This window comes from Microcaecilia unicolor, chromosome 8, assembly GCF_901765095.1.
Source record: "Microcaecilia unicolor chromosome 8, aMicUni1.1, whole genome shotgun sequence".
NCBI lineage: Eukaryota > Metazoa > Chordata > Amphibia > Gymnophiona > Siphonopidae > Microcaecilia > Microcaecilia unicolor.
In genome coordinates, this window is record NC_044038.1 from 192,105,978 (window position 1) to 192,129,674 (window position 23,697).

At 46.0% G+C, this 23,697-nt stretch overlaps 1 protein-coding gene across 3 annotated transcripts in view; it reads right to left on the reverse strand.

The window, feature by feature from the left end:
• TBC1D20 (TBC1 domain family member 20) overlaps positions 1–23,697 on the reverse strand; it is a 102,462-nt gene that overhangs the window by 74,390 nt on the left and 4,375 nt on the right. For all 3 annotated transcript variants that reach the window (XM_030212880.1, XM_030212879.1, XM_030212881.1), the window contains 2 exons: positions 15,996–16,182; positions 1,795–1,896 (listed from right to left, as the gene is read on the reverse strand). In XM_030212880.1, coding sequence (XP_030068740.1) covers positions 1,795–1,896; positions 15,996–16,182 — 289 coding nt within the window. The remainder of the gene's footprint in view (positions 1–1,794; positions 1,897–15,995; positions 16,183–23,697) is intronic.

Sequence of the window (23,697 nt, forward strand, 5' to 3'; positions counted from 1 at the left end):
TCTGGATTCAATACAGGTAATTTACAAAATTTTAGAACCCTGAAAAAAGCCAAACAGAAATCCTAGCCTATCTATATAGTTCTGAAACTGACTTTAACCTTACCAGTGACAAATTGTGAAGGAAAGCAGTCATTCTCATGTATAGGATGGATAAAAAATAAGCTGTGTCTAAGGATGAAACACTGAATTCATTTTCGCTCATGTCAATTGAAAGTGAACTTATTAAACAGTTAGACTTTGACAATGTGGTGAATGAGTTTTCACAGAGAAAAGCAAGGTGAAAGCCTCTGAAGATACTGTACTGTAGGCCCTATTCTATGTGAGCAATAGGTCTCCTATTAATCTGTTAGACAGTGAGCTAAATCCTCCTTTTGTTAAAATTAAACAAATGTGTAAATCATTAACTTGATGTTATATGTGCACTTGTACTTTTATAAACTGAAAACACACAGCTACATGTATACTGTGTTCCTTGTGTGATGGACAGTAAAACTATGTACTTGGCAGTTGTGAACGGAAAAGGGGGGGGAGGGGAGAACTTATGTGCTAGTTGGCCCAAGGGTCCACATACTTGTGATCCATGTCTGCCACCAGCTCAATTTGAGACACAGCATAAAACTAGCTCAGGAGCACAAAACCCCAAAAGGTTAGTTAAAGATAAACTAAAACTAATTAGAGACCAGGTCAGAAGCAGAGCTGTTGGCTATCATTCATCCGCTTGTGAGACAGAGAAATACTGAACTGAACATTCTATGCTGCCCAGTACTCTTAAGGGGTAAAAATCATATCAGAACTGTTTTCATTCTCTGCCTCCATCTGCTGGTAGACAGATGCAACTCATTTTCCTGGACTGGTCTGATAGGATGCTAAGGAAGAATACTCATTTCCTTACCTGTTGTACTGTTTTGTTGTGTATGAGCAGAATACTGTACTTTAGTTTACATTCCAATATTGATAAATTATGAACCATTTTGGTATTCCTTTGAAAGGCAGTATACCAGGGACGTCCAACCTTGGTCCTCGAGAGACGCAATCCAGTCGGGTTTTCATGATTGCCTCAATAAATATGCACGAGATCTATTTGCATGCACTGCCTCCATTACATGCAAATTGATCTCATGCATATTCATTGGAGGAATCCTGAAAACCAGACTGGTGAGGGCCAAGGTTGGACACCCTTGCAGTATACCAAATACACTGAAATAAATAAATATGATATTAAGTTTCCACCATCTAGCCTCAGCTTAGTGAGAGTTGAAACTTTCTATCATTGGTAAATCTGGAGTCTACATGTGTTTATAGTTAGAGGTGCTACAACTACTAATACTGAACTAGCAGCAGCATCCTATTTAATCACCATTGAATAGCTTTTTCCCTACTTGAATCTTCCAAATGCAGCATAAATTTTGCTACAGAGTTGTGTATCAAAGGCCAGTAATGTATAGGTTGGTTGTTGCTAAACAGGGAAATATTTATCACAAATTGCACAAAATAATGATCTGAACCAGATAGTGGTCTAGTTTGATGAGATTGTGGGGAATTTTTTTTTTTTGGTGAGGGGGGAGGGGGAGGTCAAAAATCTCTTTGGTAAGAACACTACATGTAGGCCTTTAACCCTGACTGTGGGTGGATCTTCTGGGTAAATTCCATTGAGGCTATTGTAAAAAATTCAACATCTATAAAAAGCCACCTGATTAACCTGTGCATTAAATAAGGAGCTTAGATAGATCATTCTTATGTTATTCAAGCACCTGTAGCAAGGGAGGATGGATAGGCAGTAAACACAATTCCTACCTCTGCAGGAAGTCGTGGAGTTCAGGATTCACCTGGTCTATTATGGGCATCAGATAATTTAATATGTGTTTTGTGCTGTCCATTGTTGGGTCCATGAAGTCCCTGCAAAGATGAGAAGGTAGCAAATATTTCCTAGTGTAACAAGAGAAGGGAAGACCCCCTACTGCTGTTACTTAGCTGTAGCAGGTATTCTCCGAGGACAGCAGGCATATATTCTCACATGTGGGCAATGTGATCCACAGAGATCGGTGCGGACACTGCCAAGTGCACTGTCACTTTAAACCTTTGAGGCAGTGCCCCCCCTGTGCATGCACAGGTGCCTTCCCGCTCAATGAGTGAGCACAGACCAGCATTATAGTATTAAAGTTAAGACAATTCCAAGGGGAGGCAGGATGAATGTGAGAATATATGCCTGCAGTCCTCAGAGAATACCTGCTACAGGTAAGTAACTTAGCTTTCTTCGAGGACAAGCAGGCATAATATTCTCACATATAGGACTCACTAGCTACCAAGCTGAAAGGAAAAATGAATTTTTGTAACTAAATAGTGAGCCTGATGGAAATAATGGGCTGGAGGGTGGAGGTAGATTTTAAACAGTAAAAATATTCTGCAGGACTGCTTGTTCAAACTGGCTATCCCGCCTGGAATACTGCTTCAGACCATAGTGAGTAACATAGCAAATGACGGCAGATAAAAGACCTGTACGGCCCATCCAGTCTGCCCAAACAAGATAGTGAATAATGAAAATGTGGATAGAAGACCATGTAGTTGCACTGCAAATGTCTTGAATATAGGCAGAGAGGAAATGGGCTACTGAAGCCTCCACACGGCTATCACATTATGAGCGGTGACCCAGCCATTGAGGGTCAGCCTAGCCCGAGTATACGTATAAGAAGATACAGTCAGCTAACCAAGTAGAGATTGTACGATTGGTGATGGGAATTCCCAACATGTTAGGATCAAATACAAAAAGCTGGGAGGATTTCCGATGAGGTATTGTTCATTTTAGATAGTATGCTACAGCATGACTGCAGTCTAAGGTATGCAGTGCTGCCTCTCCAGGATGAGAATGTGGTTTAGGAAAGAAGACAGGTAGTGCAATGGACTGGGTGAGATGGAACTCCAAAGCCACCTTTGGAAGGCATTTGGGGTGGATTAGGAGTACAATTCTGTCGTGACAGAGCCTGGTGTAAAGCAGATCTGCCACAAGTGCTTGAAACTTACTGACTCTTCTGGAAGAAGTAAGAACTACCTGAGGTGGTTTGACAGCCTTTCAAGAAACTAACCATGAAAGGATGAACTAAAATTGTCTCATTATCAATTTTAATATAGAAAGCACTGATGGCGCTCAAATGAGTTAGTTTTGAATCCAGAATCTGAAAGATGGAAGAGGTACTCCATAAGGGTAGGTAGAGAGCATGTAGGAGGGTCAAGCGACCTAACTGAATACCAGAGTGAGAACCATTTCCTCTTTAAACGGTAACATTTTCTTGTGGAAGGTTTTCTGGAGGCAAGAAATATCCGAGAGACTTTGTGAGGAAGGTTCAAATGTACGCAACTCTATGTTGTCAGGTACCAAATTGTCAGGGCCAGAGAACGAGGGTCTGGAAGAAGAAGGAATCCCTTGTTCCGAATTATCAACCCCCAAACTCTATCTTCTGTTGAACTAAACATTTGGTTCACAGCCCTGGAGTCAGAAGTGCTGAAAATATCTCAAGAACAGATAGAAACAACGATCAAAAATCCTAAAGCCGCTGGATTGGTGACCAATAAGAAGCGAAAGGTAGTGGCTGCTGGCGATTCTCTTCTGAGGGGTACTGAGGCACCCATCTGCCGACCAGACATGATGTTCAGGGAGGTGTGCTATCTGCCTGGTGCCAAGATCCGAAATGTAACAGAAAGACTGCCTAGGTCAAGCCTATTGACCACAATCCTATGCTGCTCAACCATGTTGGCACAAATGATACAGCTAGGTATTCTACTGAACATATTAAACATGACTTCATGGCTCTGTATCAGAGTGTGAAGCACCTAGGTGCACAGGTGGTGATCTCACTGATCCTTCCTGCTGAAGGTAAAGGCTAAATAAGGGAAGCTTGCATCCTGGAGTTAAATGTGTGGCTGTGTGGATGGTGCCAACACGAGCGCTTTGGCTTCCTAGACCATGGGATGATTTTCCAAGAGCTACTGAGCAGTGATTGTGTCCATCTTTCAAGGAAGGGATGAAGTATCTTGAAAGTACTAAAGAGGGCTTTAAACCATATTTGCTGGGGATGGGTGAGGAAAGCCCCCAAGTCATTAGGAACCCTCAGGAAGGTAAGACATCAAATACCCTTACAGAAAAGGGGGGAAAAAAAAAAGAGTAGCATCTGGAGAGCCTTGTATACCAATGCCCATAGTATGGGAAACAAACTTCAAGATCTAGAGGCTGCAACGATAGAAGCCAACTTGGATTTAGTGGCAGTCATGGAGACGTGGTTCACGGAGAGCCATGACTGGAATATAGTTATAACTGGCTATAATATATTCAGGAAGGACAGGATAGAAAAAAAAAGGGTGGAGGAATGACATTATATATTAAGAATAATATTAAAGTGACAGAACTGCAGGACATGTGGAGTAAGGAAAGGGAAATGGAATTTGATATACCGCCTTTCTGTGGTTTTTGCAACTACATTCAAAGCGGTTTACATAGTATATACAGGTACTTATTTCTACCTGGGGTAATGGAGGGTTATGTGACTTGCCCAGGAAGAATTGCTATGGGTTAAACTGGTAAGAGGGAAAGGAAAATGTATTTACATTGGTGTAATACACAGGTCACCTTCAGAGTCAGAAGAAATGGACAGAGACTTAATTGAAGACATCCACAAGATAGCTAGGAAAGGGGAAGTACTAATGATAGGTGATTTTAATATGCCAGATGTTGATTGGGGCGTCCTTGCTGTGGGGTCATCTAGAAGCAAAGAGATCTTGCATTCTCTACAGGAAGAATTGTTTTAGCAGTGGCTAATGGAACAGGCGTGGGATGGAGCTATTCTAGACCTGGTGCGTACAAACAGGGAGAATGTTTCTTTTGCTAAGGTGGGAGATCAATTTGGCATCTAGTGATCACCAAATGGTATGGTTCAATATTAAGACAAAGGAGGAGATGTATTATTTAAGACTGAATGTCCTAGATTTCAAAAGAACTAACTTTTCCAAAATGGGGGAATTTCTCAAGAAAGAGTTAGTTGGATGGCAACAGCTGAAGGAACTGTGCTACTGCTAGATATAGTGTACTTGGATTTTAGCAAAAGCCTTTGACACAGTTCTGCACAGATGACTGATAAATAAACTGAGCACCCTCAGTATGAGACCTAAAATGACTGACTGGGTTAAAAATTGATTAAATGGAAGTAGGGAGGGTACTGGTAAATGGAGCTTGCTCCGAAGAAAGGGATGTTATCAGTGGTGTACCACCGGGGGGGGGGGGAGGGGGGAGGTCCTCAGGCTGGCTCTTTGTGAGCGATTTTGCAAAAGGGCTTTCTGGGAAGGTTTGTCTCTGCGGATGATACCAAACTCTGTAATAGAGTGGACACTCCGGAGGGTGTGGCAGGCATAAGAAAGGATCTAGTGAAGCTTGGTCCAATAACTGGCAATTAAGATTTAATGCTAAAAAAAATGCAGGGTCATGCACCTGCGTTACAAGAATCCAAGGGAACGGTACAATATGTGGGGTGAAGTGCTTCTGTGTATGAAAAAAGAGCAAGACAGGGGTGATTGTGTCCGATGACCTTAAGGTCTCCAAACAGATAGAAAAAGCGATGGCCAAAGCCAGATAGATGCCTGGGTGCATAAGGAAAAGAATGACCAAAAGGGAAAAGAGGCGATAGTGCCCTTGTATAAGTCTCTGGTGAGGCGCAATTTAGAGTACTGTGTGCAATTCTGGAGATCTCACCTACAGAATGATATAAACAGAATGGAGTCGGTCCAGAGGGCGGCTACAAAACTGGTAAGTGGTCTTGGTCATAAAACATATAGCGACAGACTTATGAACCTCAACATATAAAGAACAAATCATCAAGAAACTCCAAACTGCCCAAAACACAGCAGCCGGACTCAAATTTGGAAAAATGAAATACAAAAGCGCCAAACCCCTAAGAGAAAAATTACACTGGCTCCCATTGAAAGAACGTATTATGTTCAAAATCTGCACTGTGGTTCATAAAATCATCCACGGTGAGGCTCCGGTCTACATGTCAGACCTCAAAGACTTACCAACCAGGAACACCAAAAGATCAGCACGTACATTCCTGAAACTCCACTACCCCAGCTGCAAAGGTCTAAAATATAAATCAACAAATGCATCCAGCTTCTCCTACATAGGCAATCAACTGTGGAATGCACTACCAAAAGCCACTAAAACAATATACGACATAACTAAATTACGAAAAATACTAAAAACCAACCTGTTCAAAAAGGCGTACCACAATGATCCATCCTAAATACCAGACAACAAAACCCATACCAGAATTGGACAAAACCGAACTCTCTATACCTGACTGCTTAAATTACTCTGTCACTAATGAACTTTAACGCAATTACCACTTTATCTCTCACTACAAAAATGAATTCTCTATTCTTGATTGCTTAATCTACTCTGTCACTTATGAACTTTAATGCAATACCACTTTGTATTTCTCATTCCGGAATTGACGATCGCCATTACGGAACAATGTAAGCCACATTGAGCCTGCAAATAGGTGTGAAAATGGGATACAAATGCAACAAATAAATAAATAAATATACACTGAAAGAGAGGTGGGAGAGAGGGGATATAGTAGAGACATTTAAGTACCTCAGTGGTGTTAATATACAGGAGGCGAGCCTTTTTCAAATGAAAGGAAACTCTAGAATGAGGGGGATACGATAAAGTTAAGAGGAAATAGGCTTAGGAGGAATCTAAGAAAATACTCTTTCACAGAAAGCGTGGTGGATGCATGGAATGGCCTCCCATGTGGAGATGAGGACTGTGCCAGAATGTAAGAAAGCTTGGGACAGGCATGTGGGATCCCTTAGGAAAAGGAAGAGTTAGTGGTTACTAGGTACTGAGGATGGGCAGACTAGATGGGCCATTTGGCACTATCAGCAGTCATGTTTCTAAGTTATTAGGGTTCCATGGACGACAACTCTAGGAGAAGGGGAAACAGATTTGATGAGGCCAGTAGGAAGCAATTAGAATCATGGTTCCCTGGTCTCGATGGAGTTTGAGAAGAGTTTTCCCTATGAGAGGAAGTGGGGGAAAAGTGTATAGAAGATCCAGCCCCCAGTGGAGCAAGAAAGCATCTGGGGCTATATGGTTGGGAGTATAGAATCTGGAACAGAAGTAAGGAAGCTTGTTGTTCTAAGGAGAAGCAAACAGGTCTATCGCTGGGGTTCTCCACTGCTGGAATATTTGGTGAAAGACCGAGGTGCTGAGAGACCATTTGGGAGGCTGAAGAACTCTGCTCAGTTTGTCTGCTACAGCATTCTGCTTGCTGGTTAAACAGCTCTTATAAAGATGTTTCAAGAAACTGCTCATGTCCATATTTGGATTGCTTGGCAACAGTGGAGGTAAGATCCAGTTCCTATCTGTTTGTTCAGGTAATACATCGCTCATATGATTCTGGAAGGTTTTGAGAGCGTTCCAAACAGCTTGCAATTCCAGGAGATTGATATGATTACATTGCTCTCGTGGGGACCAAGAACCCTATGCATGGAGACTGTCATAGAAGTATTTGTGGTGAAAACCCTTGTGGAAGGGACTGGAAAGGAAGCGATTGTGGTACACCATCCACCAGTGTACAGAGTAGCGTAACTGGGAGTGATTTGGATTTGGGTGGATAGTAATCCTGTGGCTTTGGACTATTGAGAGGAAAGGGAGCGTGTCCACTGAGGAATCTGAAAGTGAAGATGAGCCAATGGTGTTACGTGAACTGTTGAAGCCATGTGACCAAGTAGGCGGAGCATCTTTAAAAAAGATATGACCTGACTGGGATACCTGAATGGTGAGATGCAATAGATTGAGCATTCCTTTCTCAAATGAGGGCGAACAATCTTGAGGCCCTTGGTTGAGGATGGAATGCTCAACCTTGAGTCCCTATAAACTCTAAAGGCTGTACCAGCTGAAGATGTGATTTGGAGTAGTTGATGACAAATTCGAGGACTAGGAGTATCGCGGACTGCATGAAAGCGCTGACGGACTCCAGAGAGGAGGCCTGATTAACCAATTATCCAGGTATGTCCCACCTGCAAAGTATTGTAGATACATCTACTATGCACTTTGTGAAGACTCAAGAAGCCAAGCCAAATGGTAAGACTTTGTACATGTAGTGTAGAGCTCCACAGCAGAAGTGAAGGAATTTTCTGTGTGCAGGGAGATATGGGTAATATGCCTCCTTGAGGTCTAGAAAGCAAAGCTAAGTGTTTAGCTTTTGAAACTTTTCTTGAAGTAGAAACTTGTTCAGGTCTCGTAGATCAAGACTTCGATGTACTTTTCCTGTCTTTTTGGGAAAGTGAAGATACTTACCTGTAGCAGGTATTCTCCAAGGACAGCAGGCTGATTATTCTCACACGCGGGTTGTCCGTGTCTGCCCGGGAACCAGCATTTTGCCATAGCAAACACAAAAAAAAAAACTTTGCTAGAGTCTTCTAGCATGCGTGCAGCGCACACACGCGGACTGATTTCCTGCCCACCGCGCGAGCGCGTACCTCAGTTAAGTCTAAAAGCATAACAAATAACTCCAAGGGAAGGTGGGTGGGATTGTGAGAATAATCAGCCTGCTGAACCTTGGAGAATATCTGCTACAGGTAAGTATCTTCGCTTTCTCAGAGGACACGCAGGCTGCATTATTCTCACATGTGGGGAATCCCTAACATCCAGGCTCACCCAAAACAATAAACATTGGTCAATTGGGCACTGCAAAGGCAAGGACATAACGTAGGTTGACAAGAAAACTATATACAGCTAGCTGAGAGTGCAGCCTGGAAAAGAATAAAACGGGCCTAGGGGGGGTGGAGTTGGATTCTAAATCCCAAACAGATTCTGCAGCACTGACTGCCCAAACCGACTGTCGTATCGGGTATCCTGTTCAAGACAGTAATGAGAGGTGAATATGTGGACTGAAGACCGCGTTGCAACTTTGCAAATCTCTTCAATGGAGGCTGACTTCAAGTGAGCCACTGACGCAGCCATGGCTCTGACATTATAAGCCGTGACATGGCCCTCCAAAGTCAGTCCAGCATGGGCATAAGTGAAGGAAATGCAATCTGCTAGCCAATTGGAGATTGTGCATTTTCTGATGGCGACTCCCCTCCTGTTGGGATCAAAGGCAACAAACAACTGGGCAGACTGTCTGAAGGCTTCATCTGCTCCACGTAAAAGGCCAATGCTCTCTTGCAGTCCAAGGTGTGCAAGCTGGTTTCGCCAGGGTGGGCATGAGGACAGGGAAAAAATGTTGGCAAGACAACTGGTTCAGATGGAACTCCAACACCACCTTCGGCAGAAACTTAGGGTGCGGGCGGAGGACTACTGTGTTGTGATGAAACTTAGTATAAGGTATAACCACTACCAAGTCCTGAAGCTCACTGACCCTACGAACTGAAGAGCCACCATGAAAATTACCTTCCAGGTCAAGTACTTCAGATGGCAGGAATTCAGTGGCTCAAAAGGAGCTTTCATCAGCTGGGTGAGAACGACGTTAAGATCCCATGACACTGGTGGAGGTTTGACAGCCGGCTTTGATAAAAGCAAACCTCTCATGACGTGAACAACTAAAGGCTGTCCAGAGATAGGCTTACCCTCTACACGCTGATAAGCACTAACTGCACTAAGGTGAACCCTTATGGAGTTGGTCTTGAGACCAGACTCTGATAAGTGTAGAAGGTATTCAAGCAGGGTCTGTGTAGGATAAGAAAGAGGATCTAGGACCTTGCTGTCACACCAGATGGCAAACCTCCTCCATTTGAAAAAGTAACACCTCTTAGTGAAATCTTTCCTGGAAGCAAGCAAGACTCGGGAGTCACACTCTGAAAGACCCAAGGAGGCGAATTCTAAGTTCTCAACATCCAGGCCATGAGAGCCAGAGACCGGAGGTTGGGATGTAGAAGCAACCCCTCGTGAGTCTGACGTCGGTGCCGGGCAAGATGGTGGAGGCTATTATTAAGAATAAAATTGCAGAGCATATACAAAAACATGGACTGATGAGACAAAGTCAGCACGGATTTAGTGAAGGGAAGTCTTGCCTCACCAATCTAATGCATTTTTTTGAGGGGGTAAGCAAACATGTGGACAATGGGGAGCCGGTTGATATTGTATATCTGGATTTTCAGAAGGCGTTTGACAAAGTGCCGCATGAAAGACTCCTGAAGAAATTGCAGAGTCATGGAATCGGAGGTAGGGTATTATTATGGATTAAGAACTGGTTGAAAGATAGGAAGCAGAGAGTAGGATTGCGTGGCCAGTATTCTCAGTGGAGGAGGGTAGTTAGTGGGGTCCCGCAGGGGTCTGTGCTGGGTCCGTTGCTTTTAATGTATTTATAAATGACCTAGAGATGGGAATAACTAGTGAGGTAATTAAATTTGCCGATGACACAAAATTATTCAGGGTCGTCAAGTCGCAGGAGGAATGTGAACGATTACAGGAGGACCTTGCGAGACTGGGAGAATGGGCGTGCAAGTGGCAGATGAAGTTCAATGTTGACAAGTGCAAAGTGATGCATGTGGGTAAGAGGAACCCGAATTATAGCTACGTCTTGCAAGGTTCCGCGTTAGGAGTTACGGATCAAGAAAGGGATCTGGGTGTCGTCGTCGATGATACGCTGAAACCTTCTGCTCAGTGTGCTGCTGCGGCTAGGAAAGCGAATAGAATGTTGGGTGTTATTAGGAAGGGTATGGAGTCCAGGTGTGCGGATGTTATAATGCCGTTGTATCGCTCCATGGTGCGACCGCACCTGGAGTATTGTGTTCAGTACTGGTCTCCGTATCTCAAAAAAGATATAGTAGAATTGGAAAAGGTACAGCGAAGGGCGACGAAAATGATAGTGGGGATGGGACGACTTTCCTATGAAGAGAGGCTGAGAAGGCTAGGGCTTTTCAGCTTGGAGAAGAGACGGCTGAGGGGAGATATGATAGAAGTGTATAAAATAATGAGTGGAATGGATCGGGTGGATGTGAAGCGACTGTTCACGCTATCCAAAAATACTAGGACTAGAGGGCATGAGTTGAAGCTACAGTGTGGTAAATTTAAAACGAATCGGAGAAAATTTTTCTTCACCCAACGTGTAATTAGACTCTGGAATTCATTGCCGGAGAACGTGGTACGGGCGGTTAGCTTGACGGAGTTTAAAAAGGGGTTAGATAGATTCCTAAAGGACAAGTCCATAGACCGCTATTAAATGGACTTGGAAAAATTCCGCATTTTTAGGTATAACTTGTCTGGAATGTTTTTACGTTTGGGGAGCGTGCCAGGTGCCCTTGACCTGGATTGGCCACTGTCGGTGACAGGATGCTGGGCTAGATGGACCTTTGGTCTTTCCCAGTATGGCACTACTTATGTACTTATGTACTTATGTTCTGAGAGATGAGGGTTGGAAAACAGTTCAATCTCTACGGTTCTTCAGAGGACAACTCCAGAAGAACAGAGAACCAAATCTGGCGTGGCCAGAAGGGTGCAATTAAAATCATGGTTCCGCGGTCTTGCTTGAGTTTCAGCAAAGTCTTCCCTACTAGAGGTATGGGAGGATACGCATACAGAAGGCCTGTTCCCCTATGTAGGAGAAAGGCATCTGATGCTAGTCTGTCATGGGCCTGAAGCCTGGAACAGAACTGAGGGACCTTGTGATTGATTTGCGGCAAAAAGATCCATCGAAGGGGTGCCCCATGCTTGGATCTTGCGGGCTACACCCATATTTCAGCAAGGCTTTCGACACGGTTCCCCACAGGAGGCTCTTAAATAAACTAGACGGCCTGAAAATAGGACCCGAAGTGGTGAACTGGATTAGGAACTGGTTGACAGACAGACGCCAGAGGGTGGTGGTGAATGGAGTTCGCTCGGAGGAGGGAAAGGTGAGTAGTGGAGTGCCTCAGGGATCGGTGCTGGGGCCGATTCTGTTCAATATATTTGTGAGTGACATTGCCGAAGGGTTACAAGGTAAAGTTTGCCTTTTTGCGGATGACACCAAGATTTCCAACAGAGTGGACACCCCGGAGGGTGTGGAAAACATGAAAAAAGATCTGAAGAAGCTAGAAGAATGGTCTAACGTTTGGCAATTAAAATTCAATGCGAAGAAATGCAAAGTGATGCACTTAGGGAGTAGAAATCCAAGGGAGACGTATGTGTTAGGCGGGGAGAGTCTGATAGGCACGGACGGGGAGAGGGATCTTGGGGTGATAGTATCTGAGGACCTGAAGGCGACGAAACAGTGCAACAAGGCGGTGGCAGTAGCGAGAAGATTGCTAGGCTGTATAGAGAGAGGAGTGACCAGCAGAAGAAAGGAGGTTTTAATGCCCCTGTATAAGACGTTGGTGAGGCCCCACCTGGAGTATTGTGTTCAGTTTTGGAGGCCGTATCTTGCGAAGGATGTTAAAAAAATGGAAGCGGTGCAAAGAAAAGCTACGAGGATGGTATGGGATTTACGTTCCAAGACGTATGAAGAGAGGCTTGCTGACCTGAACATGTACACCCTGGAGGAAAGGAGGAACAGGGGTGATATGATACAGACGTTCAAATATTTGAAAGGTATTAATCCGCAAACAAATCTTTTCCGGAGATGGGAAGGCGGTAGAACGAGAGGACATGAAATGAGATTGAAGGGGGGCAGACTCAGGAAAGATGTCAGGAAGTATTTTTTCACGGAGAGGGTGGTGGACGCTTGGAATGCCCTCCCGCGGGAGGTGGTGGAGATGAAAATGGTAACGGAGTTCAAACATGCGTGGGATATGCGTAGAGGAATCCTGTGCAGAAGGAATGGATCCTCAGAAGCTTAGCTGAAATTGGGTGGCGGAGCAGTTGGGGGGAAGAGGGGGTGGTGGTTGGGAGGCGAGGATAGGGGAGGGCAGACTTATACGGTCTGTAATAGAGCCGGTGTTGGGAGGCAGGACTGGTGGTTGGGAGGCGGGAAATACTGCTGGGCAGACTTATATGGTCTGTGCCCTGAAAAGGACAGGTACAAATTCAAGGTAAGGTATACACATATGAGTTTGTCATGGGCAGACTGGATGGACCATGCAGGTCTTTTTCTGCCGTCATCTACTATGTTACTATGTTATATTCAGCAAACACTCGTGAGGTTGCATTACCCTGGTCAATCTGTCGACCAGACCGTCGTTTACGCCTGTCAGATAAGTGGCTTGGAGAAACATGCCATGGCAGTATGCCCAAAGCCACATCTGGACGGCTTCCTGACACAGAGGGCGATATCCCGTGCCCTCCTGCTTGTTGGTGTAGTACATCGCAACCTGATTGTCTGTTTGAATTAAGATGATTTGGTTGGACAGCCGATCTCTGAAAGCCTTTAGAGCATTCCAGATCGCTTGTAGTTCCAGGAGGTTGATCTGAAGACCTGCTTCCTGGAAGGACCAGGCTTCCTGAGTATGAAGCCCATCTACATGAGCTCCCCACCCCAGGAGGGATGCATCCGTCGTCAGCACTTTTTGTGGCTGAAGAATTTGGAATGGTCATCCCATGGTCAAATTGGATCGGATTGTCCACCACTGAAGAGAATTCCGAAAGTCGGTGGACAGTTGGATCACATCCTCTAGATTCCCCGCAGCTTGATACCACTGGGAAGCTTAGGTCCATTGAACTGATCTCATATGAAGACATGCCATAGGTGTTACATATACTGTGGAAGCCATGTGCCCCAAAAGTCAACACCTGAGCTGTGACCTGCTGAGACGCTCAAACTGTGGACACCAGGGACAGGAGGTTGTCTGCCCTTGTCTCGGGGAGATAAGCATGAGCTGTCTTCATGTCCAGTAGTGCTCCAATGAACTCCAATTTTTGAACAGGAGTGAGATGGGACTTGGAGTAATTTATTACAAACCCCAGTAGCTCTAGCACCTGAATAGTCATCCGCATGGACTCCAGAGCGCCGTCCTCCGAGGTGCTCTTTACCAGTCAATCGTCAAGATAAGGAAACACATGCACTCTCAGTCTGCGTAGCAACGCTGCGACTACTGCTAGACACTTTGTAAACACTCTGGACGCAGATGCCAGGCCAAAGGGCAGTACACGGTACTGAAAGTGCTGTGTTCCCAGCTGAAATCAAAGGTACTTCCTGTGAGTTGGAAGTATCGAGATGTGTGTGTAAGAATCCTTTAAGTCCAGAGAGCATAGCCAATCGTTTTCTTGAATCATGGGAAGAAGGGTGCCCAGGGAAACCATCCTGAAATTTTATCGGGCTAGGAATTTGTTCAGGGCCCTTAGGTCTAGGATGGAAAGCATCTCCCCTGTTTTCTTTTGCACAAGGAAGTACCTGGAATAGAATCCCAGCCCTTCTTCTCCTGGTGGAATGGGTTCGACTGCATGGGCCTTTAGAAGGGTGGAGAGTTCCTCTGCAAGTACCTGCCTATGCTGGGAGCTGTATGAATGAGCTCCCAGTGGGCAATTTGGAGGTTTGGATTCCAGATTGAGGGTATATCCTAACCGGACTATTTGAAAAACCCACCGGTTGGAGGTTACGAGAGGCCATCTTTGGTGAAAAAAAACATTAACCTCCCTCCAATTGGCAAGTCGTCCGGCACGGATACTTTTAGTGTAACTATGCTTTGCTGGAGCTAGTCAAAAGCCCGTCCTTTGCTTTTGATGGGGAGCTGGGAACTCAGAGACTGAGCCTGCCTCGACACCGAGGATCAACATCCTCGATGGCAATGTCAAGAGGCCGATGCCTGCATGGACTGTGGTGAAGCTTCCTTCACCGACATCAAAGGGGAGTCGACCCGGGTGGCAAGCGGCACCGAGGATCTCACCACAGGTAAAGGGCCAGACGCTGCTGCAGCAGATGGCACAGAAGGCACAAGCACCCCCGATGCTGAAGCAGACTGGCGAAGTAGTCCTTCCAGAAATTCTGGAAGCAGGGCCCGGATGCGCTTGTTGAGAGCCGCCATTGGAGAAGGCTGCGGGGTCGGTGGAGCAACTGGTGGCAGAATCTGCTGAGGCTCAGGAGCAGGTACCGGGATGCCAAGAGGCTGACGCATTGGCACCTCCTGTATGGAGGGGGAGCAGTCCTCTCAGCGCCGACACTTTTCAGGTGCTGAATCCTTCAATGCCCCGGAGTTCCCGGCACCGTGTGCCGAAGGAGATCGGTGATGGTGCTTCTTCGCCTTCGCTCAATGCCCATCACTGAGGCTCCTAGGTGCAGAAGAGGACGACGTGGAATCCTCACGTCTTCTCGGGATCGGGTCCGATGATGTTCGGTCCCGGGGAGCCTGCACAGCAGGAGGCCTCGAGACAGGTGGAGACCCACTCGACGCCTCATTGCTCCCAGTGTGTCTTAGGTCAAGACCTCTCAGCAGCCATTACCTCTGCTTCTCTCGATGTTGACACCGACCTCGGTAGATGTCGATGCCAGCGTCGAAGAACTGGACCGAGCCCCAAAAAGTTGCTCATGTTGGGCTTCTCGAGCTACTTGGGTCCGTTTCTTCATACGAAGACACAGAGTACAAATAGGTGGGCTATGGTCGAGCCCAAGGCACTGGATACACCAAGAATGAGTATCGGTACCTGAGATGGTCCGGTTGCACCGAGTACAATGTTTGAAGCCGCTGGGTGTCTTCGATGACATGGAAGGAAAAACGGCTTCAGCGAAATCAAAAGACTCGATTGTGCCAATAAAAGAGGGCACAAAAAGGAGTAGAAAATCAGACGCGTTGAAAAGGAAAGGAAACTTTAAAATGGGAAAAAAAGACTGAGGATTATTTAAAAGGGATCCTAAGTTGTTTTTTCAAGTGATAGTGCACTTGGCAGTGTCTGCACCAGGCTCTGTGGATCACATCACCCATATGTGAGAATATTATGCCTGTTTGTCCTCGGAAAAATAGAGAAATAAACATCACATGCCAGACCCAATGGTGGTGCTGTCTCCCCCTACATACAGAGAAATACACCCCAGACTGGCTCCCCCTACAGGTTCTGCTAAGCCCTCAGCCCCCCTCCCCCCACGACCAATGCCTGGACGCACCTGAGATGATGAGTAGAGAGCTTTTCCACAAGTGCAGTTGCCAGTCTATGTTCTATGACTAAAAGGAACGTGACTACTATGTCATGGTAGCCCTGGTAATAGTGCAACTGGGGATTGCGCTGGAGCACCTGTAGGATGATATTGATCAACTGTTCCTGCAGCTCTTCCCGCTGCTCATCTGGCATTCCTGAGAAACAGGAGAGCAAGAGACATTGAGACCCTGGCATCAGTCTTTACCTCGCATCTTCCACAGTTCTCTAACTACTCAACTCACATGCAGTTAAGGGACAGCAAAATTATACTGAATAGTAGGCTCATTCCTTCCCAAGCCACTAGCCTTAAAATGGTCAATTATGGCTGAGCCTCCTGTTCTGCAAGTTTACAACTTCCATCACAAACTGACTCAAAAGTTCAGGCATTCCTGTCCATTTCATTATAGTCAAGGAAAAAAGAGGTGACCCAGGCAGAACAGCAGCTCCCGGCTGAACACAGATAATCTTGGCAACTCAAGGACCCCCAACATGGATAGTCCATAGATCAGCATAGAGTGAGCAGAACAGTTTTACAGTGGAAGGATCACCAAGAACTATAATTCAAATTGCCTAAAAAGTATTTCAAATAATTTATCTGCCAATGTAAGACAATGACCTAAGAAAAAATAAGATTGTTAAGCAAGTGATTACAAAGAGGCATATTTTCAAAGCACTTAGCCTTCCAAAGTTCCATAGAAACCTTTGAAAATGAGCCCAAAGTCTATGTTTACTACAGACTAAGTCCCAAAGTCATAAGGAGAAATTAGATTTTACCTGTTAATTTGCTTTCCTTTAATCTCTCCAGACCGGACTAGACTGATGAGTTAGGTTTGCCCACCAGCAGATGGAGACTGAGAACCACAAAACTCTGATGAAGCATACAGGTAAGGTGTGCAGTCCCTTCCAGAACCAGTATGAAAGCAGATAACTGTAACAAAACGTAAGAAAAACTCAACCAACTTACTCCAAAGTACTATCCCCAAACAGGGGATGCTGAGCTGTGAGAAAACGCAACTGCCTCAATCCGCAGGAACAGGCATATGCCCCTGCTCAAATGAAACAAGTTTCAAAAAGTTCTACGGGTTTTTTTTTTCTTCTTGCACTTGTGAAAAGAAAACACCACCGAAAAATATGCATGTCGCCCAAAAAAAGAAACCCCTTCAGATGTAAATCTCTTCATAAGGTGGGCTCTACGTCGGTTTAGAGGAGCTAAAGAAAAGCAAATTAGCAAGTAAGATCTAATTTTTCCTTCCTAACCGTCCCTCCAGACCAGCCTAGACTGATGGGAAGTACCAAAGCAGTGATCATCAAGGGTGGGCCCCATAGAGAGCTTCAGACAAAACCTGAACCCCAAATGCTGAATCCTGACAAGGAACACATCCACGGGGTAGTGTCGAACAAAGGAATGCAGCAAAGAACAGACTGCTGTTCTGCAAATCTTCAGAGGTGGTACTGAGGTCTCCACCCATGAGGTAGCCTGCCCTCTGGTAGAATGTGCTTTGATATACCTCCAGGGCCACTTTTCCACTGAGCAGATACCTGAAACAATGGCCTCCTTAATCCACCTAGAGGTATCAGCTTTGGTTGCTGCTAGGCCTTTCTTTGAACTCTGCTAACAAAATGAAGAGACGTTCTGAATAATAAAACTTCTCAATCTGAACCAGCTAGGATAGCAATGTCCTCCTGGCATCTAATAGGTATAACTTCTTTTGTTCCTACAACCCCTTGGAATCACCTAACTCTGGCAAAACCACCACCACCACTTGGTTCACATGATACACCAAAACCAATTTGGGAAGAAAGGACAGCACCTGATTAAGAACCACCTTCTCTAGAAAGGACACTAAAAAAGGTCACCTGCATAACAAGGCTTGCAACTCCGAGACACGCCACACTGACAAAATCGCAATGAGGAAAACCATCTTGAGGGTGGGATCTTTCAAAATATACAAGGACAAAGGCTCGAAAAAGTCAAAAGGATTAGATTAAGATCGAATGGTGGAATCAGCATGCGTTGCAGCGGTCTGCAGAGCTCAACACCCTTCTTGAATGTGACACCAGGGACTTACTGTTAATCTGACCAAGACAACAAGCTAACACAGTCTATTGCACCCTCAGAACGTTACATCAAACCTTTCTCCAAACCAGCCTGAAGAAATTCCAGAATGTCCGCTGAGGCATGCCGAGATGAAAATCTGCCTGGATTCACACCAGTCCTTAAAAATACACCTAACTTGAATCTAAGCTGAGGATGTAGATCGCTTTCGAAAACTCAGCATGGTAGCAATCACCCTGGAAGAAAAGCCTTACTGGAAGAAAAGCCTTACTTACTCAAATGCGCCCTTTCAAGAGCCAAGCCATAATACCGAATCAACCAGAGTCTGGAACAGATCCTGAGCGAGAAGATCCTCTGACACTAGAAAATAAAGGGGGTCCTCCACGATCAGATGCATCACATCTACATACCATGGCCTGTGAGGCCAGTCCGGAGCTATCAACACCAGCAGACCATCGTGCGCCATTCCAGAAGAATCCAATGAAGAAAGACAAAGGAGCCCAAGCCGAGGCCAATGCTGCACCAGAGCATCCAGGTCCTCAGACGTTTTTTCTCCTGCAACTGAAGAACCTGAAAGATTTAGCATTCGCAGCAATCCATGATCATGCAACCCTACTGGGTGACCACCTCCTTGAAGGCAGCCCACCCCAGTGAGAATTCTCTAGGACCTAGGGTGTTTTGACCAAGATAATTCGCTTGGACGTTTTCTACTCTGGCCACATGAGCCTGTCTGTCAGATGGCCTTCTAACAGCAGAAGGGCTGCTTCTTCATCCCCGTTTACCAATTCACATACGCCATCATCATGTTGTTAGACAGGACTCGTACCGGCTTGCCCTCCAGCAACAACTGGAAGGCACACAGAGGAAGTCGGAATGCCCTGGTCTCCAATCTGTTGATCAACCACTGCTTTTCCTCCTGCAACCAGCATTCCTGAGCCATCTGACCCAAGCAATGGGATCCCAAGCCTTCAAGACTGGCATCTGTTGTCACTACTGTTCCCTGAGACAACTCCAAGTTCATACCTCCGTCTAGATTTTTCACTCAGAGTCACCAACCGAGACTGCCTTGTGCCCGAGCTTTGAGTCTTTGGGAACCACCAGGATAGAAGGGCTGTTTGTAATGATCTCATGTGAGCCCTTACCCACTGCAACACCTCCAACATCGCAGCCATAGATCCCAACACTTGCAGATAATCTCGAGTCTGAGGGCAGGGAGAATCCAGGAGTGACCAAACTTGTGAGTAAAGCTTCAAAATTCCGGTTGCCAGTAGAAAAACCCAACTCTTGAGTCAAAGTGGACTCCCAGATATTCCAAGGACTGAGGCGGAACCAGATGGCTCTTGGAACGGTTGACTACCCAACCCAAGTCCTCTAGGAACTGTACTACTCAAGCCATGGACTGTCTTGCTCTCCTATGCCAACTTTGCTCGAATTAACCAACTCGAATTGCTCGAGTTGTCTAAATACGGGTGGACCAGCATTTCTTCCTTGTGCAAGACTGCCGCAACGACCACTATCACTTTGGAGAAGGTACGGGGTGCTGTTGCCAGACTGAAGGGGAATGCACAGAACTGAAAGTGCTGACCCAAAAATCGCAAAGCAAAGGAATTTCTGATGACTTGGATGAATGGGAATTGAAGATATGCCTCTGTCAAGTCCAGGGAGGTGAGAAACTCACCGGGTTGCACTGCCACGATGACCAAGTGCAGCATCTCCATTGAAAACTGGGAACTTTTGAGTGTCTGATTTCACACTATTTTAGACCTAAAGGGGTGAAAGTCCCTTCTTTCTTCAGAATTACAAAATAGATGGAGTACCGCCCTGAAACCCTCTCAGGACAGACAGCTTTGAGAACTACCAACCTTTGTAAAACCTCCCTGACAACTCCTGCCTTCCAGCTGGACCAACAGGGGGACTCAACAAAGCCCTCCCTCAACGGATGCACAAACTCGAAAGGATACCCATTGTGGATCATTTTGAGGACCCACTGGTCTATGGTAATCTGAGCCCACCTCTAATAAAACTCTCAAAATCAAGTTCCTATTGCCACCGGAGGCTGGGTCCTGACATCTTCATTGGGAGATACAACACGGACCTAAAAAGCTAGGACTAGAATGAATCTCTACTTCCTCGCTGGTCTCCTCAAAAGGACTGAGACCTCTGGGGAAAAAAAAATGAGAACGTTAACTTCCCCCAAATCTTCCTGGTTGATAACTAAGGGCCTCCATAAACAGTCCCCTAGATGCAGAAGCATGTCAGACAGCTTTTGGATGAGCCTCTGGGGCAAGTGGGGCACTTTGGATTATCCAAGACTTTTCACCAGCTTGTCCAATTCCTCTCTTAAAAGGAGCTCTCCTGGCAGCAACCCTCAGTGCCACTGACTTCACCGAGGCATGTAGCAAATCATACAAAAGCATCCACGAAGAAGAAAGTACCCATCTCAATGGCCACCTTCTGAGCCACAAGCGAGAAATTATCTGAAGGCCAATCTAGCATCTTCTCAGGCCAGTGAAATCATGCTCAAGCCACCAAGCCCCCCACCCAACAGATCGCTGCCTGGATGCGAGAGCTAAAACAAAGTTCTGCTTCAGAAGAGACTCAATCCTATGATCCTGCTGATCTTTTAACGCCATGCCACCATCCACTGGAACTGAATTCTTCTTCGTAACCGCAGAAACAATGGCATCCAAGCCCAGTGGGTGTAGAGTCCCTATCCTGTTCAGGGATGGGGTAAAGGTGTGCCACTGAAAGAGCCAGCCAGAAGGGGGGTCAGCACCTTTCCACTGCATCCGACATCCCGAATGTCCTGGTGCACAAGGAAGGAGTGCCTGTCTTTAATACCCTTTCACCCCCCCCCCCCCCCCAAATCTCCTCAAACCTGAGTACTGAGAAGATCAGAGCGATCAGCTCTTGCAGTTCTTCATGCTAGAAAACCCGGAGGACAGAGCAGTCTTCCCCTGGGCGCAATTCCTCCCCCCCCCCCCCCCCCAAAGGATTCACAGCTCCCGGGTCTCCCTGAACCTGGTCCTCCTCAGGAAAGAACTGTCCTTCATCAGAAAGCGAGGTAGTGGAGTTCAAAAATTCCTCCTCCAAGTTTAATCTGTTTCTTTGGGGAAGGGGGGGGAACCCCTGCAGCAGAAATAACAGCTCCCTGAGATCCCAATTTTGGCAGACAAAAAGCAGTCAATGCAAGATGTGGGGACTGAATTGAAGCAGTCACATCTTCCAAAATGGTGGCAGTTCCCGACAAAATTGGGACCGCCACCACCGACCCCGACGCACCCTTCATATTTGACAAGGATCCTGGCCACATTCCAGTGAACGCTGTGGTGTCTGCTGTGTTTCAGCTGCAGTACTGGTAGGCACCCTGTCCTGGCAAAACTCACCAGCTGCATCAAGACCACGACGCTGACAAGCTCCACAGCAATTCAGAGCTCATGCTGCTGGTGCCCCAAGGGGAGGAGGGCACTGAGACTCGAAAAAGCCGCTCAAAAACATACAAACAAACAAAAAAAACAGCTTCCTGGCAACAAACAACAAAGTCAGGGAATCCAAGCAGAAAGCTGACGACCTCTTGCCTTTTTTTTTTCCGGGTAAATTGAGGCACAACCTCCCAGGCACTCAAGGCCCTGCAAGTAGAAGACCAGGGCTGAGGCACAAAAATAACCTCCGAAAACAAACCAAGTTTATTTTAATTTTATATCATATTTGATTTTCTTGTATATTGTATACTTATTTTTTGTTAAATTGTGTATGTATTTTTGTACTCTGCCTAGAATTGGACAGATAGAGCAAATAAATAAGCAAGCAAGCAGCAAAGCAGACAAGCTCTGCAAGAAACAAAGAAACCCAGAAGGTTTTTTTTTTATTCCCCAATGGATTTAATTTAGAATGTCCAATTTTTTGTGGCCTACCAGACCAGTCGAATATGCACAAGCTCCTTCACCTGTAGGAGACTGAGAACTACTGGCTCTGGGACACCTTCTTTATAGCCTCCAACGGAGTTAAGACACTGGGGAGCCAGCTGGAACCCTAATCCAATACTACTGTTTAGGGCCAGAGGGTGCGGGGGGGGGGGGGGGGGGGGGGGGGGAATTCCCCAAGCCCAGGTCTCCAAGGGGGGCCCAGCACTGGGGTCTCTCTCTTTCCTGCTCCTTACGGGACCCGGGTGATCGCGTCCCGATAGGAGCAGGAGAGAGAAAACTCTGGCACCAGGTCTCCCTTGGAGGCTGGGGAGGACCCGGAGGAGCAGACACAGCAGGCTGGTGGGGGGGGGGGGGGGGGGGGGGGCTTCCAGCAGAAGAGATCTTCCTCCAGCGCTACTCTTCTTCACAGTCTGCTGCATTTCCTTCCAATTGCCTGATTTTCCCCTCAGGCCGCGCATGCTCAGTTTTGAAACTGATCACGCGCGATCTGACCACAGGGGCAGGCCACGCAGCAGAGAGAAGTGCTGGAGGAAGACTTCTGCTGGCGGGGCCTTGGGATTCCCGCCAGCCAAGGTATTATAGTTGCGGCGGACTGCGGTGGGTGGTGGCCGCAACAATCCTTGTGTGTGTGTGGGTGTGGGGGGGGGGGGGGGGTGGCTAGGGTACAGCAGAAGGATGCATCAGCCAGGAACTAAGTGAGCAATGAGGGTTTAGGAAATGTAGTTAACGAGTGACCACCAAAATGAACTCAATTACCCTAAAAATGTAAGTTATTTTTCCTCTTTTCTCCTGGGAAAAATAAAACTACTATAAAGCCAGCAACAAAGGCCCCTCCAAAAATAAATTTTCCATTATGTGTGTGTTTAAAAAAACAAAACACTTTTCAATGTTTTTATTGACAAAATGTAAGAAACGGAGTGAGTGGAGGAGTGGCCTAGTGGTTAGGGTGGTGGACTTTGGTCCTGGGGAACTGAGTTTGATTCCCACTTCAGGCACAGGCAGCTCCTTGTGACTCTTGTCAAGTTACTTAACCCTCCATTGCCCCATGTAAGCTGCATTGAGCCTGCCATGAGTGGGAAAGCACGGGGTACAAATGTAATAAAAAAATAAAAATCTCATGTTGCGGTACAATGCATAAACTAAACTATGTACTAAAACTTGCATAAAAACAATGGAAAATTTCAACTGTTTTTTCAGTTTTTCCTCCCACCCCCTCCCTGTAATCCTCCCCTGCCCTCCATTTTTTTTAAACACAATGTGGGTATCAGGCCAGTTCAGTCACATTACCATGTGGAGGACCTGAGGTTAGATCCCAGACCTGGTCTTCCACTTGCTGGGGCAGCTGCAGCTAAATATGCCACACTTACAGCCTCTAGTGGTAGGGATTCCTGATCACAGTTCAGTGGCTAAACTGGCTACAAACCTACAAAGTTTTGGACAAGACCTGTCATGGGAGTGGCTCAGCTAGGTGTGTGTGTGTGTGTGTGTTGGGGGGGGGGGGGGGGGAGTTATAAAACATAGGACAACCTGGGCACTTAAGGAAAAAGGTTAACAGTGTCAAAGCCTAACAGAGGCTGCTTCCAATTCAGATGTAAGACAGATCCTCGGCACATGAATATATATTAAAAAAAAAAATCTTGTTATTTTATTCACAGATGTGTAATAAACATTAAATCTGAAAGCATTTT